This window comes from Boleophthalmus pectinirostris, unplaced genomic scaffold (genome assembly GCF_026225935.1).
Source record: "Boleophthalmus pectinirostris isolate CB_2022bp ecotype Guang Dong unplaced genomic scaffold, ASM2622593v1 HiC_scaffold_2823, whole genome shotgun sequence".
Classification (NCBI taxonomy): Eukaryota; Metazoa; Chordata; class Actinopteri; order Gobiiformes; family Gobiidae; genus Boleophthalmus; species Boleophthalmus pectinirostris.
The window spans coordinates 569,577-587,609 of NW_026571288.1; the positions used below are offsets into that span (position 1 = coordinate 569,577).

Below are 18,033 nucleotides of genomic sequence, written 5' to 3' on the forward strand. Positions count from 1 at the left end.
TACTTCTGCTTGACCAAGACCAAAAGTCTTCTTTGTTACCTGCATGGGGACAACGAGGAGACATTTGCTCAAGCGTGTAGGTTTGCAGAAGGACAGTGGGGACATCAATATCTGGAACAAAATAGTCCCAACCAATATTTACCATTTTAATCAACAAAAATTTAAATTTATTTCGATATTTTCCCAAACTCAGTGCTATTAACTGGACACGTTTTAGTTCACATTTTGTTTAATAGACGTTCTGAGATGTGTTGAGTGATATGATGACAGGGTTACTCCTGCCGCTGTTTCATTGGCTGTAACAGAGTGATGTCATTAGTGGAGCCAGGAGCCTAAACTGGGGAAGTGGCTTGACAGGGTCGCACCTGAAGATGTCGACTTGTGCAGGTGTGAGTGAATACGCAACACCAAACTTTGAAAAACTTTTCAAAAGGAACTTACTTGACTTCATCTTCAGTTAAACTTAACTTATAATGAGTCGTTGCGGAAAAAGAAGGACTATCACCACAAGTTCACCTCCCAAACAGAGCCCTACTCGTGCGCCGTGAGACCCCGACTCTACTGACAATATTCCATGGAAAAATGTTTGGACATGACCTCACAAATATCTCATCACCAACAAGCAAAGAGAAATCTGCTACAAACTTCTACATCACTGTTCTCCACTAAACCAGACATGTCAAACTCAGGCCCGGGTGCCAAATTTGGCCCGCAATATATAATTATATTTGGCTCGTGAGATCATATCAGATCTGTATTAGAGCTGCCCGCTGGCTACAGATCGACTATAGAAACATTATTGATTTAAAATGTTGTTAATTTTATAAGTTCTGGTTTTTTTATTATCTATTAAAAGAAAAACAATCTGCACGTTCAGATTTTATCTGAATTAATGATTGTTACGCTTTTTGGTTACCCATTTAATACTTTATTTGTTATAAAGTTGATTGCCGCCCTCTAGTGGACGCCTTTGGTTTTAAGTTTTGTTTTTCTACCGCACGTGCTCACTTACAAGCGTGATCGGTTCGCAGTCTGACAGAATACGTCTCTGTTTTCGGCCTTGGGGCATCTTTGTCCGTAAGTTTGGCTTGTTTTGTGTTATAATATTGTTTTCTTGTATTGTTATAAATATCTGAAGGTTGGAACGGTGGTTTTGGCGCATTCGCGGTGTTGCTTATTGCTAGTTTCTTTGCTAGCTCCGTCCTGTGTTTGGGCTGGGTAGTGGGGCTTTTATTTTTGTCGTAACATGCACGATTTGTTAATACACATCTTTTGTGTGTTTGTTGCAGTTTTACAAAAAAGGAAAAACGGAAAAAAGAAAAAGACAAAGAGACAAATGTGGAAATAAACGTCCGTAAAGACAAGTCTTTTCCATATGGTCGTGTGGACTCTCTTTTTTTGTATGTTCGCTATCTGTCTAGCCCTGGTAGAGACGCCATCGTGAGGACAGAATAGTAAAAGGACATTGCACAGCGGGCTAAGACAAGATCAACTGTCACCATCGCACTGTGAACGAATAACTCAAGATGGAGCAGCAAGACAAGACGGACCAAACACAAAAACTATATGAGACCAGGTCAGAAGCTTCAAGATCAAGTAGGTCCTCAGCTAGTGCTGCAGCCACCAAAGCCAAAGCTAAAGCTGAAGCAGCCCTAGTAGAAGCCAAATATGCAGCTAAAGAAGCACAAGTGATGAAAGAAAAGGCTAGAATAGAAGCAGAAAATCAAAAGATGTTAGCTGAAGTAGCTCAACGTAAAGCAGAGCTAGAGGCTAATCTGTACGTGCTAAAGACAGAGAGGAGCGCCACCGCAGCCTCAGCAGAAGCAGCAGTCTACGAGGCCGCAGCAGCGATGGAGAATGACCCTCTCGACGACTTCAACCAGATCCCTCCACAGGACACTGCTCAACGCACCAGCGAGTATGTGCAGGCCCACTATGCACCAAAACCTCAGCACGAACCTCCAGTCCATCAGCAGCCGCCTGTCACATCTTCCAAAGCACAACGAGCACCGTCGTCACCTCTGCCTGACCAAACGCAGTGGTACCCGCTTCCTTACAGGGAAGCAAGTCTACCGAATTCCTTTGTTAAGAATGAGGTAATGTTTAGCACTCCATGCAGAGCCCAAACACGTTATCCTCCTGCTCCGATGTCTCACACATCCAGTCTTAGAGACTACCCTTGTGAAGCAGCACCACTGACTGATCTCACTAAATATCTAGTTAGGAGAGAAATGGTAAGCTCTGGACTATTAAAGTTTGATGACTGTCCAGAAAACTATTGGGCCTGGAAAACTTCTTTCCAGGATGTTACCAGAGAGCTCAATCTAACAGCTAGAGAGGAGCTTGACTTGCTGATAAAGTGGCTCGGCCCAGATTCATCTCCACAAGCAATGCGAATCAGGTCAGCTTATGTTCACAATGCCAACGCAGGTGCCAACATGGTTTGGCAAAGATTAGATGACACTTATGGTTCACCTGAGATTATTGAACATGCACTTTTGTCAAAGCTAGAGAACTTTCCCAAAATCTCTAACAAAGACAATCAGCGTCTCAGAGAGTTAGGAGACATCCTAATGGAGATAGAGTTAGCTAAGTCAGGGGGGCGTTTACCTGGTTTAGCTTATCTTGATACAGCCAGAGGAGTAAACCCTATTGTAGAAAAGCTTCCTTATGGACTGCAAGAACGCTGGATCACGTATGGCTCTAGATATAAGGAAGTGCATAATGTTTCCTTTCCACCTTTCAGCTATTTCGTTAACTTCATTTCCAGCCAAGCAAAGACCCGAAATGATCCAAGCTTTTCCTTTTCTTCAACCTGCATCACAAGTCAAATAAAACAAGACAAACCAGTGAGACATTACAGTAACAACAAAACAGTGTCAGTTAGAAAAACTGAGGTTATGGCTACACCTGTAACACCCAATAACAGTAGTCAAGAAAAGAGAGTAGATGAGCCAGCAGATCGTTGTCCAATGCACAACAAGCCACATCCCCTAGCAAAGTGTCGTGGGTTTAGGGGAAAACATTTAGATGAAAGGAAAGCTTATCTAAAAGAAAACTCAATCTGTTTTCGTTGTTGTGCATCCACTAAACACTTGGCTAAAGACTGTAAGGTTGCTGTTAAATGCAAAGAGTGCAATAGTGACAGACACATTAGTGCCCTCCACCCTGGACCTGCTCCTTGGTCCACGGGAGCACAAGCGATGGAACAAGAGCATGGCGGGGAGCAAGACAATGCCTCATCTCCCGAGGTCACCTCTAAATGTACTGAGATATGTGACAAAACACAAGGACTCAGATCGTGCTCAAAAATCTCTCTAGTGAATGTGTACCCAGCAAACCGCCCAGACAAAGCTCAAAAAATGTATGTGGTCTTAGATGACCAAAGTAATCGCTCTTTGGCAAAATCAGATTTCTTTGAGCTGTTTGACATTAGTGAAGCTCCATCTACTTACACTTTAAAAACCTGTGCAGGCATTAGTGAAGCTACAGGTAGGAAAGCTCACAACTTTGTTGTTGCGTCACTTGATGGACAAACACACATAGCATTACCCCCTCTTTTAGAGTGCAATACAATGCCAGATGACCGCAGTGAAATTCCCACACCTGACATTGTACAGTATTTTCCTCACCTAGCACCAATAGCAGGTAAAATACCACCACTAGAGCAAGACACGCCCATCCTTCTGTTATTGGGACGAGACATTCTCAGTGTACACAAAGTGCGCGAGCAGTACAATGGCCCGCACAACACACCTTATGCTCAGCGGCTAGATTTGGGGTGGGTTATTGTGGGTGAGATCTGTCTGGGGAGAGCTCACAAGCAGACTAAAGTGAATGTTTACAAAACTAGCATTCTACAAAACGGCCGCACTTCCTTCCTCGAGCCTTGCACTAGCGCCATTCATGTAAAAGAGACATTCACTCTCCCTAAACTGCAAACTGTTGTTTTCGGTGACATGGAGGCAGCTCTACTCAAACAGCCAGACACTCTAGGGCTCAACGTGTTCCAAAGAACGCCTGATGACGATAAACCAGCCTTGTCTCTTGAGGACAAAATCTTCCTTGAGATCATGGACAGGGAGGTGTACATGGACAGTGACAACCACTGGGTGGCGCCCTTACCCTTTCGTAATCCACGCCCTCTCCTTCCCAACAACAGAGAACAGGCTCTGAAACGCCTCACTGTTTTGAAACGGACATTAGATAAAAGGCCAGACATGAAAGAACAGTTCATAGATTTTATGGAAAAAATCTTTGCAAATGACCAAGCAGAAATTGCCCCAGAACTAGAACCAGGTGAAGAATGTTGGTACCTACCGATATTTGGAGTGTACCACCCCCAGAAACCAGGCAAAATCCGAGCCGTGTTCGATTCAAGCGCCCAGTTTAATGGCATCTCTCTTAATGACACTCTTCTTAGGGGACCAGACTTAAACAATACACTGCTTGGTGTTCTTTTGCGCTTTAGAAGAGAGCAGGTAGCAGTTACTGTTGATGTAGAGCAGATGTTTTACTGCTTCAGAGTAAAGGAAAGTCACAGAAACTATCTCAGGTTCCTATGGTTCAAAGACAATGACCTGAACAAAGAAATAATAGAGTTCCGCATGAAAGTTCCAGTATTTGGGAACAGTCCATCCCCAGCTATTGCTATCTATGGACTGAGACGAGCAGCTGAGCTAGGGCAGGAAGAATACGGCTCAAACACAAAACAGTTTGTCTTTCGCAATTTCTATGTTGATGATGGACTGGTTTCTGTGTCCAATGAGAGCCAAGCTATTGAACTTTTGTCTCGAGCAAGAAAAATGCTGGCTGAATCAAACATACGGCTTCACAAAATCGCCTCAAACGTCAGTCAGGTCACTAATGCATTTCCACTAGAGGAGCGAGCAGCAGATCTTAAGGATTTAGATCTGGATGTGGACCCTCTGCCTCTTCAACGAAGTCTTGGGCTTGGGTGGAACTTAGAAAATGACTCTTTTACATTCCAAGTGGGAAAAGATACTAAGCCATTTACCCGCAGAGGCATACTTTCTGTTGTAAACAGCCTATATGACCCCCTAGGGTTCGCTGCCCCAGTGACAATTCAGGGCAAAGCACTGTACAGGGAGCTAACTCTAGAACAACAGGACTGGGATGAACCTCTACCAACAAACAGGGAGATAGAGTGGACCAGATGGACTGAATCACTTACTGCTCTTGAAGGTCTCCAAATCCCCAGACCCTTTGTACCAATTTCACTGTCACATACTCAAACAAGGGAACTATGCATTTTTTCAGATGCTTCAACAATGGCAATAGCAGCTGTAGCTTACCTCAGGGTTGTTGACACAAATGGTCAGTGCCATGTGGGGTATATGATGGGTAAATCTAAACTAGCGCCATCTTCTGCCCACACAGTCCCACGCCTAGAACTGTGCGCAGCTGTTTTAGCAGTCGAACTCGCTCAGATAATCATCGAGGAAAGTGACATTGAGTTTCAAGCTGTCGACTTTTATACTGACAGTAAGATAGTTCTTGGGTACATTCACAACAGCACTCGCCGATTCTATGTGTATGTAGCTAATAGGGTTGCCCAGATCCGCAGATCAACCACACCCGACCAGTGGCATCATGTGGCCACAGACCAAAATCCAGCAGACCATGGTACCAGGCTCGTTCTCGCATCACAACTGCAATACACAACCTGGCTCTCTGGTCCTCTGTTCTTAAAGGTCAATACTGAGCAACGTGATAAGCCTGAAAGTTTTGATCTTGTGGATCCATCAGTGGACATGGAAATCCGTCCTCAAGTGACCACTTTAGCAACAAACGTCAAGGAGAACAAGCTTGGCTCACACAGATTTGAGCGTTTCTCAACCTGGAAATCCTTGGTTAGGGGAATGCAAGCTCTCATTCACATGGCAAGGTCGTTTTCAAAGGTCATACCTACGGACCACTGTGATAAACACTCCACAGATCTCTCTCAAGCAAAGACAGTTGTTATCAAATGTGTTCAACAGGAGATCTTTAGAGAGGAAATCAAAAGACTTTCTGAGGGAAAAGAGATATCCTCGCACAGTCCCCTTGAAAAACTTGATCCCTTTATTGATAGTGAAGGTTTGTTAAGGGTTGGGGGACGTTTGCAAACAGCAGATCTTTCTGAACTAGAAAAACACCCCTTGATTATCCCAGGTTCTCATCATTTAGCAGTTCTCTTAGTCAGACACTATCACAACCAAGTAGCTCATCAGGGACGTCAGTTTACGGAGGGTGCTCTGCGCACCGCAGGACTTTGGGTTCTAGGGGCTAAAAGACTGGTTTCTCGCATAATTCACCAATGTGTCACATGTAGGAAACTAAGGGGTCGTCTAGAGGAACAAAAAATGGCAATTTTACCTGCTGATAGGCTTACCATTGACCCGCCATTTACTTACGTAGGTTTAGATGTTTTTGGACCTTGGAATGTCACATCCCGCCGCACAAGGTCAAACAGTGCTGAGAGCAAAAGGTGGGCAGTGATGTTTACATGTCTTTGTACTAGGGCAGTGCATATAGAAGTTGTCGAGTCAATGTCCACCTCCAGCTTCATAAACGCTCTCCGACGATTCTTGTCAATCAGGGGACCAGTCAAACGCCTTAGGTCAGACCAAGGTACAAACTTTATCGGTGCCTGTAAGGAGTTGCGAATCAACTCTGAAGATCCAGAAATCAAGAATTTCTTACAGGACCAAAGCTGCACTTGGGCATTCAACACCCCGCATTCCTCTCACATGGGAGGGGTGTGGGAGAGGATGATCGGACTAGTTCGAAACATTCTCGACAGTTTACTTTTGAAAAACTCTAACAGTCGTCTCACACATGAGGTATTGGTCACTCTTATGGCTGAGGTCATGGCCATAATGAACGCCAGGCCTTTGGTCCCTGTGACTACAGATCCTGAAACACTGGAAATCCTCTCACCTGCAATGCTTCTCACTCAGAAGGCCAGTCCAGTGTTATCACCTCCGGGGAATTTTGAACTCAAAGACCTTTACAAAGCCCAGTGGCGTCAAGTTCAGGGGCTTGCCGATTGTTTCTGGAAAAGGTGGAGGCAGGAATACCTCACCACTCTGCAAGCAAGACGAAAATGGAAAGCAGAAAAACCTAACATAAAAGAGGGTGATGTTGTTTTGTTAAAAGACACTCAAATCAAACGTAATGAATGGCCTGTTGGTATTGTAGTTAAGGCTATTCCCAGTGATGACAAAAGGGTAAGAAAACTTGAAGTCAAGATTGTAAAACAAGGTTCTGTTAAGACGTATATGAGACCTGTTACTGATGTAATTGTACTTTTGTCTGAAAATGGGGATAAAGGTTAAATAGTGGTATATTCATTAATATACCAGGCGGGGAGTGTACTGTTGACCCATTTAATACTTTATTTGTTATAAAGTTGATTGCCGCCCTCTAGTGGACGCCTTTGGTTTTAAGTTTTGTTTTTCTACCGCACGTGCTCACTTACAAGCGTGATCGGTTCGCAGTCTGACAGAATACGTCTCTGTTTTCGGCCTTGGGGCATCTTTGTCCGTAAGTTTGGCTTGTTTTGTGTTATAATATTGTTTTCTTGTATTGTTATAAATATCTGAAGGTTGGAACGGTGGTTTTGGCGCATTCGCGGTGTTGCTTATTGCTAGTTTCTTTGCTAGCTCCGTCCTGTGTTTGGGCTGGGTAGTGGGGCTTTTATTTTTGTCGTAACATGCACGATTTGTTAATACACACATCTTTTGTGTGTTTGTTGCAGTTTTACAAAAAAAGGAAAAACGGAAAAAAAGAAAAAGACAAAGAGACAAATGTGGAAATAAACGTCCGTAAAGACAAGTCTTTTCCATATGGTCGTGTGGACTCTCTTTTTTTGTATGTTCGCTATCTGTCTAGCCCTGGTAGAGACGCCATCGTGAGGACAGAATCATATTGGACCTGCTCAGTGTGTGTTTTTAGTTCAAACAAATTCTCTCATTTGACCCTTTCTTATAAACATGTAATGTTTAGTTTTTGCAGTGTGCATCATACCAAAAGTAAACATTATTATATCATTAACTGTTAATCTAGTCATTTATCAGTTGGTTTCATGGGGGTGATTCATGATTCATTTCATGATGTGTCGTCATCACATGTTTCCAAACGTGTTCCATAAGCATGAATAGAGACTGGGTTTGCAAGACAAGACAAGATTTTAACAATTTCTACATATAAACAGTGCAATTTAGTTTTTGACTTTGGCCGCACCATTACTTTATTTCAATCAGACCTTATTGCTTGTGTGTGCTCTATAGTTTTAATCTCTGACCCCATTAGAACATTTTAAATCACAAAATTCAATATCTAAAACAACTTAAGAAAAGAAACAACTCTGCTGACTTACACTTTAGTAAACTGTGGTGTCCAAAATGATGACCCGACGCTGCCCAATACTACATGTAACACAGATTAAGAACATCAAAGTGGGGGAGGAAATAAGTACAGAGGAGTGGCCGTGGTAAAAGTGGGGTAAATCACAAAATGGTCACTGCAAACACGACTTCAGAAGGTCAGAGAGAAGAAACTATCACATGAGAAAAAGCTCGGCCCTCGCACTTGTACTGCCCCTGTCCTGCAAATAAATACAACTGGATGTCGCGGCAGGTGTGGGCCTGACAGGAGCTGGCCGGGGCAGGGGTGACAGAGTCTGGGTGGGGTTGCGGCAGGTGCGGCAGGAGCGTCAGGGAGTGTAAGATGGCAGATGTGGATGATGTGGACGTGTTTTGTTGTGAGTTGGACGTCCCGCTCAGATGCAGAGATGGGTTTGGGACTGACCAGGGCAGGGGTGACAGGGTCTGGTCTGGGGGGGTTTGGGGCAGGTGTGGCAGGTGCAGCAGGAGCGGAGGGGGGTGTAAGATGATGGCAGATGATGATGTGCATATGCGTTTTATTGTGAGTCGGACGTCTCGCTCAGGTGCAGCGGCGGGTTTGGGCCTGACAGGAGCAGGGTCTGGGGGGGGGGGGGGGGGGTTGCGGCAGGTGCGGCGGGGGTGACAGGGGCGGCGGGTGCGGCGTTATCACAGATGTAGATGTTGTGAATTGGATGTCACGCTCAGATGCAGAGGCAGATTGTAAACTGTGCTTTTATTAAATCCTTCATTAGGATTCATCAGAGAGATTGGATCAGAGAAAGGTCACTCCAGACGCACTCCTCCTCCTCCTCCTCTTCTCTTCCACTCCTCCCCCTCTTTTATCACTTCTCTCCTCTTCCTCCTCTCTCTCTTTCTCTCTCTGCCCTTCTCTCTGCTCTTCTCTCTCTCTTTCTCTGTCCTTCTCTCTCCTCTTTCTTTCTGCCCTCTTCTCTCTTTCTCTCTCTCTGCTCTTTTCTCTCTCTCTGTCCTTCTCTCTCACTCTTTCTCTCTCTCTGCTCTCTCCTCTCTTTCTCTCTCTCTGCTCTTTTCTCTCTCTGTCCTTCTCTCTCACTCTTTCTCTCTCACTCTCCCCTCCTCTCTCTCTCTCTCTACCCTTTTCTCTCTCTTTCTCTCTTTCTCTCTCATGCTGCCCTTCTCAGAAGTGAAATGTTTCTTTGCTGCGTCCTGTGCCCTGTGCATCCGTGGACTAATGGAGTTAGAGCTGCACTGTGTGACATTTCGGTTGGGGGTCTGTCACCTGCTTGTTTCTACGGAGACGTCACTGTTCTGTCTGGAATGTTCCCCAGTGTGGCATTAAACAGCTCCACTTTATTCAATTACAGGTGGTTTTGGAGCTCAAAAATACAAAGAAAAACAGACATTCGGACCTCTCCACAGATCTGACCTGTAACATCTGACCCCGCCCCTCTCTCTCTTTGTCTTTCTCCCTCCCTCTTTCTCTCTCTCTCTCTCTCTCTCTGTCTCTCTCTCGCTCTCTCTGTCCCTTTCTCTCTGAGTGCCTCTAAACGCATTTTCGTGTAAATGTGTAAAAATGATCATGGGCCTTTTGGAGAGGCACAAGGTGAAACTGACATTTTACTTCCCCCCCCCCCGTCATCTCTCGCTCCTCTCTCTCTCTCTCTCTCTCTCTCTCTCTCTCTCTCTCTCTCTCGCTCTCCCAACCTTTTTTCTCTCTCGGTCTGTTTTGATCTCTCCCTCCTCCTCCCTCATCCCTCCTCGTCTCTTCTCTTTCACAATTTTCTCATTCTCTGCCCACCTCTCGTTTCCCCTCTCCCTCCTCACCGTAATCTCTTCTATTTCTCTCCCTTTGCCCTCCTCTCCCTCCCTCTCTCCTGCCTCTCTCTCCCTGGGCTCCGCTGGGATGCTCGCTCCACAGCTCATTTGTAAAGTCGCGTTTGTGAAAAGCGAAAGCGCGACGTTACTCACCGTTCACAGGAGATGAGTTTTACAGAGAGAGAGAGGAGAGGGAAAGGAGAGACGAGAGGTGGAGGAGAGAGAGATGGAGGAGAGTGCGAGGGATAGAAGGAGAGAGAACGGAGGTAAGGAGAAAGGGACAAAAAAAGATGGAGAGACACAGGGAGACACATCAGAAAAACATGCGCTGGAGGTTGGGTGGATTTTCGCTGTTCTTTCGCTGAAAAAACTGCGCCTTGAGGGTGAAATAGTGTCTTGCCCGAGGACACAAAAACCTTGAGAACTGAACCTTGACTTGGCTCATTTTTGGAACAATCAATTCAGTCCAACTTTATTTGTATAACACATTTTATAAACCAATCAGCAGAATGATGTTCCAAACAAGAGGAACTAGAGTCAATCGATAAAAGAATAATCATAAAATCAATCAACAAAAATAATTAAATCAATCAATAAAGGCAGTGCTAGTTTAGTTAGTTTAGTTTATTTTATTTTCTTCGGTCAATTAACATAATCATACATCATACTGCAATGATTTAACACACACACAAATGCAGTTAATGCTTATCAATAAGGTTTTTCTATAGACTGAAGGGGTTTAGACTGAAGTTTAACACTTGTTTTGCCAAAACATATTAATATATAGAACTCAAGACGGCAGAACTATTGACAGATACAAAACTCATCTTTTGGGTGCAGGGAAAAAAAGAAAATGTCCCTAAACCTTTAAGTATACATTAGGGTGACCAAACCTCAGTTTTTTCCCGGACATGTCCATATTTTGCGTCTTGTCCTGGGCGTCCAGGTTTTTTTTTTTTTTAAGTGATGCAAATGTCCGGGGTTTTCAGTACCGTTCATTGGGGGCATTAAACTGAGCGTCTCTCGTAGCGTCTGTGACTCAGAAGGAACGAGACACAAACAGTCAGTCAGTCTGCAACACGCCGAAGCGTAAATGTGCATTTAACAATGACTTGAACAAGAAATTCTCTGTTTTCCATCCCGGTCAGGACAAGTGTGAGGTCATGTGCACAGGTTGTGAGGTGAGAGGACAGTGTCCCTCGTTTATCGCGGGGGTTATGTTCTAAAAATAACCTGTGATAGGTGAAATCCACGAAGTATCAACTTTATATTTTACACTTATTCTATCTGTTTTAAGTTTGTAAAACCCCTCACCACACACTTTATACACTTTTCTCAGATAGGACAGGTGCAACCCTTTTTACTTCCTTCTTAAAACTTATTATCGCTGCTGTCGTCCTTTTGTTATTTTCCTCCTTCTTTATGTAACGAACCCAAGATTCATTTATTCTGTAATGGAGCCTACAGCGCAGAGTCCTGCACTGCTCCATTTTTGGAGACCCCCAGTACAACACCGCACCTGCCAGTACAGGACCACACCCGCCCGTTAACCCGAGATTATGTCAAACTATTGCGCTGCATACGCCACAGACTGAACCAAGACTAAACCAGGACTAACCCAGGACTAACATAGGACTGATTCTAGGACTGAAGAGGAGGACTAATCCAGGACTGAACTAGGACTAAAACAAGAGTAAAACAAGAGTAAACCAGGACTAAACCAGAAGTGAAACAGGACTCAGTGTCAGGACGGGCTCGGAGGTGATGCAGGAGAAAGGATCGGCTCAGAGCTCCACACCTCACGGAGGTAAACGCAGCAGTTGCCCGATCGAGCTTTGTGTACAAACTGCTCGGCGTTCTCTCTCTTAAATCCAAGATTAGTCTTGGTTTAGACCTGGTTTAGTCCTGACCCACCCGTGTGTAAAAAAAACAAAAAAATAATGAAATTGACAAAAAATAAAAAAATCTGCGAAATGGCGAGACCACGAAAGGTGAACCATGATATATCGAGGGATGACTGTAGCTCAATGTTGAGGCCCCACCACCCACCCCCGGTAAGGTGTCCCCCTAGTATACATATAACAATACTGAACATAATCCAGTATATGTCGATGTTCACACACACACAGACACCCGCACACACACACTGACCATGTACATGTTAATATTTATACCTATTGGTCTATAAATACACTTAAATATATAAATATATTGAGGGTTACAGTTCTTCTGTAAGTTCCATGGGCTACAATATGATTGATTGTATTTCTCTGTACTGCTCTATCATTCTTGTCTTGTATATATTTTTAAATGTGTAAATAGTTTTAGAGCCTTTTAAAGTTTCATCTAGACTATTCCACAGATTATCACCTCTGATGGAGACATGAGCTTTCTGAAAGAGGCCTGATCCTCTCAGATTATACTCACTCTCTCTGGGTTTGAACATCTATACACTGAGGTGTATATAATAAATAGACAATTGGTAAACAATAAATAAATAAAAGACACAGAGGAGCACACAACTCGTGATGTTAAAAGTCAGAGAGTAAAAGCGGGTTTTATGATGAGACTTTAAACTCTCCATGGTGGAGGCTGTTGGGACATGGGAGGGCAGAGCGTTTCAAAGTTCAGGTCCGGTCCCAGAGAAAGTCCTGTCCCCTCAGTTTTAAGGCCACGTCCACATGACAACGCTCCTGGATTTTTATATATTTTTTTAAGGGTTGAAAAAAAAATTGCATCCACACACGTGTCGGATTCCCGTCCACACGACAACAAGCACTGGGTGAAAATGATGTAATGCATATGTCACACCTGTATGTGGCGCTGTAAACAGGACACAGACAGAGCCACTGGACACACAATACTACAAGTATAACAAGTCCTTCCTGCGCGGGGTTCTCTTCGGGTCATGTGGTGATGATGGGGTCGAGACGTCACCATTTTCCAAAAGCTGCGGTTTGCTCGAATAAAACGAATAAAACCTTCAACGTTTCGACCTAAAAACATGTGGACACCACCAAGTCTCGTCTTAGGCCCCACGAGCTGGAGCTGGACCTCAAACCTGGAATAAATCTGGATGAGGTCTGAGATGTAACGTGGTGACAGAACATGCGAAGCTTTAAAAACAAATAATAAAATCTTAAAATAAACTCCAAAATGAACAGGAAGCCAGAGCAACAACTCAAGAATTGGGATAAAGTGATCACGCTTTTCACCTCATTTCCTGTGAACAGGTTAAAGATTCCAGTAACAAGGGCACAGAGCACAGGGAGGGCATCTGACACACACACATGGGGACGGGAGGGCATCTGACACACGGGGATGGGAGGGCATCTGACACACACACATGGGGACGGGAGGGCATCTGGTACATGGGCTTGTCTGTTTTATTTTTGTCATATTGTCAAATGCAAGTGCACCATCTCAGTTAAACACAATACATGAGGGTAATGGGAGGGCATCTGACACACAGGGACAGAGCAGGATAATGGGAGGGCATCTGGCTTGATTTCCTTTGTTTGCTCCGTGGTGCAGCCCGCGGTTCACCTTGTTCATTTTGTATAATCATCGTCTCTTTAACCACAGGAAACAGGCTGCTGCTTAAATGGCCTCTCTCCATTTTACATCCCTCCCTCCCTCTCTCTTTCTCTTTATTGCTCCCTTCCCTCTCCCCTCTCCCCCTTTCCCTCTTCCTCTCCTCTCCCGTTTCTACATTTTAAGTATCTCATCCCCCCATCTCCCCTCCCCTCTCTTTGCCCCCCCTCTTTTTCCCTCTTCGTGCCACTCCCTCTTTCCCTCTTCCTTTCTCTCTCTCTCTCTCTCTCTCTCTCTCTCTGTTTCTCTCTGCACCCACCTTTGCTCCCTTCCCCTCTTTCCCTCCTTCTGTCTCTCTCTTATTAGCAGATTTGTTGTGGAGTGGAGGTGGTTGATGATGGGTCTAACTGTGTTTTCAAAATGAACAGATAATAAACGTCATTTTCAAACATATCTCTCCTCTTTCTCTCTCTCTCTCCTTTTCTCCCTCCCTGTGCCTTTCTCTTTCCCTCTATCTTTCTCCTCTGCATCCCTCTCTCTTCCTCTCGTTTTGCCTCGCTCCCATTTTTCAATCTTCTCTCACTCACCCCCCTCTCTTCTTCTCTCAGCTCTTTCTCTTCCCCTCTTCTCTACCATCCCTCTTTCTCTTTCTCTCTGACACTTTCGCACGTTCTGTCCTCTTCCTCTCTCTCTGGGTAAATCTCAGGTCTTCAGTGTTATTAGAGCAGGAGGCACAGGCCAAACACTTCATCTTAAAACAGCGAGAAAGAATCTAACCAGCGCATTTTACCCACACAAAGTCTCCAAAGTGCAACACAGAGGAGGCACGGTATAAATGAAATAAAACATAAAATACATAAATAAGCAGGTTAATAAATAACATAACAAATACTAATAGAAAAACAGCAAATAAAATCAATAAAAGACAGTCAGAGGATCAAATGATTCTCTCACATTGTTAAAAGCCAGTGAGTAGAAGTGTGTTTTTAAATGAGATTTAAAAGAATTGACTGACGGGGACGTCTTAATGTGAGGGGCGAGTGTTCCAAAGTTTGGGGCAAACTGACCAACTGAAAAGGCCCAGTCACCAAAGAGTTGCCCCAGAGTCGCCCGAGAGTCGCCCGAGAGTCGCCCGAGAGTCGCCCGAGAGTCGCCCCAGAGTCGCCCGAGAGTCGACAGAGAGTCACCCCAGAGTCGCCCGAGAGTCGCCCCAGAGTCGCCCGAGAGTCACTGCAGAGTCACTCCAGAGGCACTCCAGCTTTTGAGGCTAATTTTTGAGACAACAAGTTGGAGCTGGCCTTCAGACCTCAGACCTCAGAGTGCACAAAGGAGTGTAGGAACAGTGAGGTCTGAGATGTACGTTGGCCTCAGTCATGTGTAAAATCCCTCAGTCGTTCAGGTAGAATCCATGGCAAAAGGAGAAATTCTATTTGTCAACTGGACAAAAGTTTATTTTGGTCAAATACGTTTTGCAGTTCTTCCAAGCTGCTTCTTCAGTTCCAAAAATGATAGAAGCAAAGAAGCAGCTTGGATGAGCTGTATTTGACCAAAATAAACTTTTGTCCAGTTGTGGCCAGTCCATGAAGTACTTTAAAAACAAGCAAACAAATCAAGTCTAAAATGAATGTGGAGCCAGTGCAATGAGGAGAAAATAGGTGTGATGTGTTCTCTACGAGTGTTCACACTGTAAGTGCAGCTCACACCAGTGTACAGAGAATTATACAAGAGTCAAGACGTGTAGAGATAAAAGCCTGGATCACCCACTCCACATCACTGAAACATCAAACCGATTTGCGACTGAGCCACAGGTGATAAAAACTGGATTTAACCACTGCATTTATCTGCCAGTCAAACTTAAAATCATCATCAATGATGACGCTGAGGCTGGTGGCTGTAGGTTTAGTGTATTGTTAAAAAGAGAACAAACTGAAAATAACACACTTTTAACCGTGTTCTAGTAGTTTCTTCTTACTGACCCTCTCAAGTTTTCTGATCTTTATTCTCCTGTATTCAAGATGTCATTGCTCAGATCTACTCCCATTTTCAGCTTGACCAGTACAGGCCCACTGTGACATCACACTTCCTTCTCCAGTTTGATTTTCTTAATGATACTCGTAGGATTCAGCAGCATCACAGTCATTTTGGTCCAAATATAAAAAACAAAACAAAACTCTTCTCTATGTGTGGTGTGCTGCTCTTCATAGGAGGCGGCCACAGCCTGCGGCGTTTTGTTGTCATGATGTTTATGTCAAACAAATGAAAGAGAAAACCCACATCAATGTTCTTGTAGAGGTGCAAGTGCAAGGAGCAGCAATTTAAAAGTGAAAAAATGCATAGCTCACTCAGCGAGCTGACTTACAAAAGCCTTTTTTTTTTGTTTAAATTAACGTTTTGGCAAAAAGCCTTTGTTAGATCATTGTTGTTGCTTTGGAGCGCTGAATATGTGCTCTGTTTACGGTGACCTCAGCTCTCATTAGACACTGCAGCTTTCTAACACCGAAGTGAGTGGATTTGCTTCTTTTATTAAGTCATTTTAGATCAATATTGAGATTTAAAATGTTCAAATGAGAACAGAATGATCCACAGGGGTCAGAGATTATAAGTGCAGAGCACACACCAGCACTGCAGGTCTGATTTATAGAGGCCATTCCACTAATTTCTAGAGATGGTACAAAATCTCGCTCCATAAGATCTCACAAGACAAAACTGTTACAAGATCGTGAACACAAGAAAAAAATGATTTTGTGACATTGTTTTCCAAGTGTTTACATTTGGACTGGACAAAAAAGAGTTAATTATTGGTGAGTTACATCTCTAGATTAGAAACAAAAACATGAAATCAAATAAATAAAACAATGTGAGGCCAAAACTGGAATTTTAACATTTTGTCTTGTCTGGCTCTCATGGACCCTATTTCGTATCTCGTCTTGTCTTGTGGAGATTGTGTTTCGTCTCATCCCTCCTGTTTTCTGATCTATGTTCTCTAATGGAAATCTTTACATAATTCTTCATAGAATCATTTATATAAGCTGTTTATCAGTTAACCTTGTGATTTCTGCTCATAATGGGGATTTGCTGACGACCCTTGAGCTGCGGCTGACGACCTCCCCACGTGTGATCCTTTGTTAATCAGGGGCCTCACAGGGGCCTCACAGAGACCTCTTGCTGCCATACTAAGTATCTTTATAATTGTGTATTCATTGGATCCGACTTGTTTTTCACATGTTATTTTTTTACTTGTAATGACCTGACTTTGTGCTGATCTGTCCTTGTAGATCAGGGTCTCCAAAACCAAAATGTCAGAGAGCTACTGTAACAATTTCAGCAGTCACAAAGAAACTGAGTAAATATAAGAGCCACAGCGAGCCTTAGATGGGGAACAGTTAGATGTTTATTAAATATAAACCATCCTCCATTTATCAGTGCATCCATGTATGTAACCAAAATGATACATTTAAAATGATAATTAATCAAATTTGACTTATTATGCATAATTCAAAAATCCCTTGGTGATCTGTGTAGAAGGGAGTGGAGAGCTACTGGTAGCTCTTGAGCTCCAGGTTGGAGACTCCTGTTGTGGATGTTGTTATGTCTTTAAGCTGTTGTCAAGTGCCTCAGCATCGTCCATGTGTCCTCTGCCCCCGACAGCTAAAAAGATTGTGTATGTGTTTTATGACCGCCAGACGAGGGACAGATGACTCTCTATCAGCGACATTTCTATGATTGTGCTCACAATTTATTTATTTAATGAGACAGGGACAGCGTACAATTTAACATGATCTTTAACAGGAGACATGTTTGTACATCAGGTTGGAGCATCAGAGCTCATTTCCACCTGTCGTCCCTGGGCAGGTTCATTGATTGATTGATTATATTTAACTCTTTCCCCCATGAAGACGATATTTGACAACCCCCTTGTATCCTTAATGACGTGTTTTGACAGCTCTGCTATATCACTAAAAATGTGATATGACGACGAGTTGAATATGAGCTGAATATGAGTGAAATAAGTTAAATGGAAAAAAAAAAACGAATTAGGTGCACACAGGTGTACAACAGGCAAAAACAGGTGTACACTTGGCTATACTGTATCTGGTTATTTGAAATCTGTTTAAATACTTTGACAAATATATTATTATTATTTTTTTAAATGAATATAGTACTCAGAACATGCAGATATCAGATGCTGAATGTAGTTTTTTGTTTCTGATTTTGCACCTGACCAGGTAAACTCTCATTTTCAGTGAGCTGTTATAAACCTGTAAATGAGTTGAATCACATTTAAACATCCATAAATGAAGAGTTCAGAGTCTAA

General features: G+C 43.5%; 1 protein-coding gene across 1 annotated transcript; it reads left to right on the forward strand.

Annotated features, from left to right (window-relative positions):
* Positions 1-1,526: 1,526 nt before the first annotated feature.
* LOC129410862 (uncharacterized) lies at positions 1,527-7,692 on the forward strand. The gene has a single exon (XM_055159806.1). The coding sequence runs from the start codon at positions 1,527-1,529 to the stop codon at positions 7,338-7,340; it is 5,814 nt and encodes a 1,937-aa protein (XP_055015781.1). The 3' UTR covers positions 7,341-7,692.
* The last annotated feature ends 10,341 nt before the right edge of the window (positions 7,693-18,033 follow it).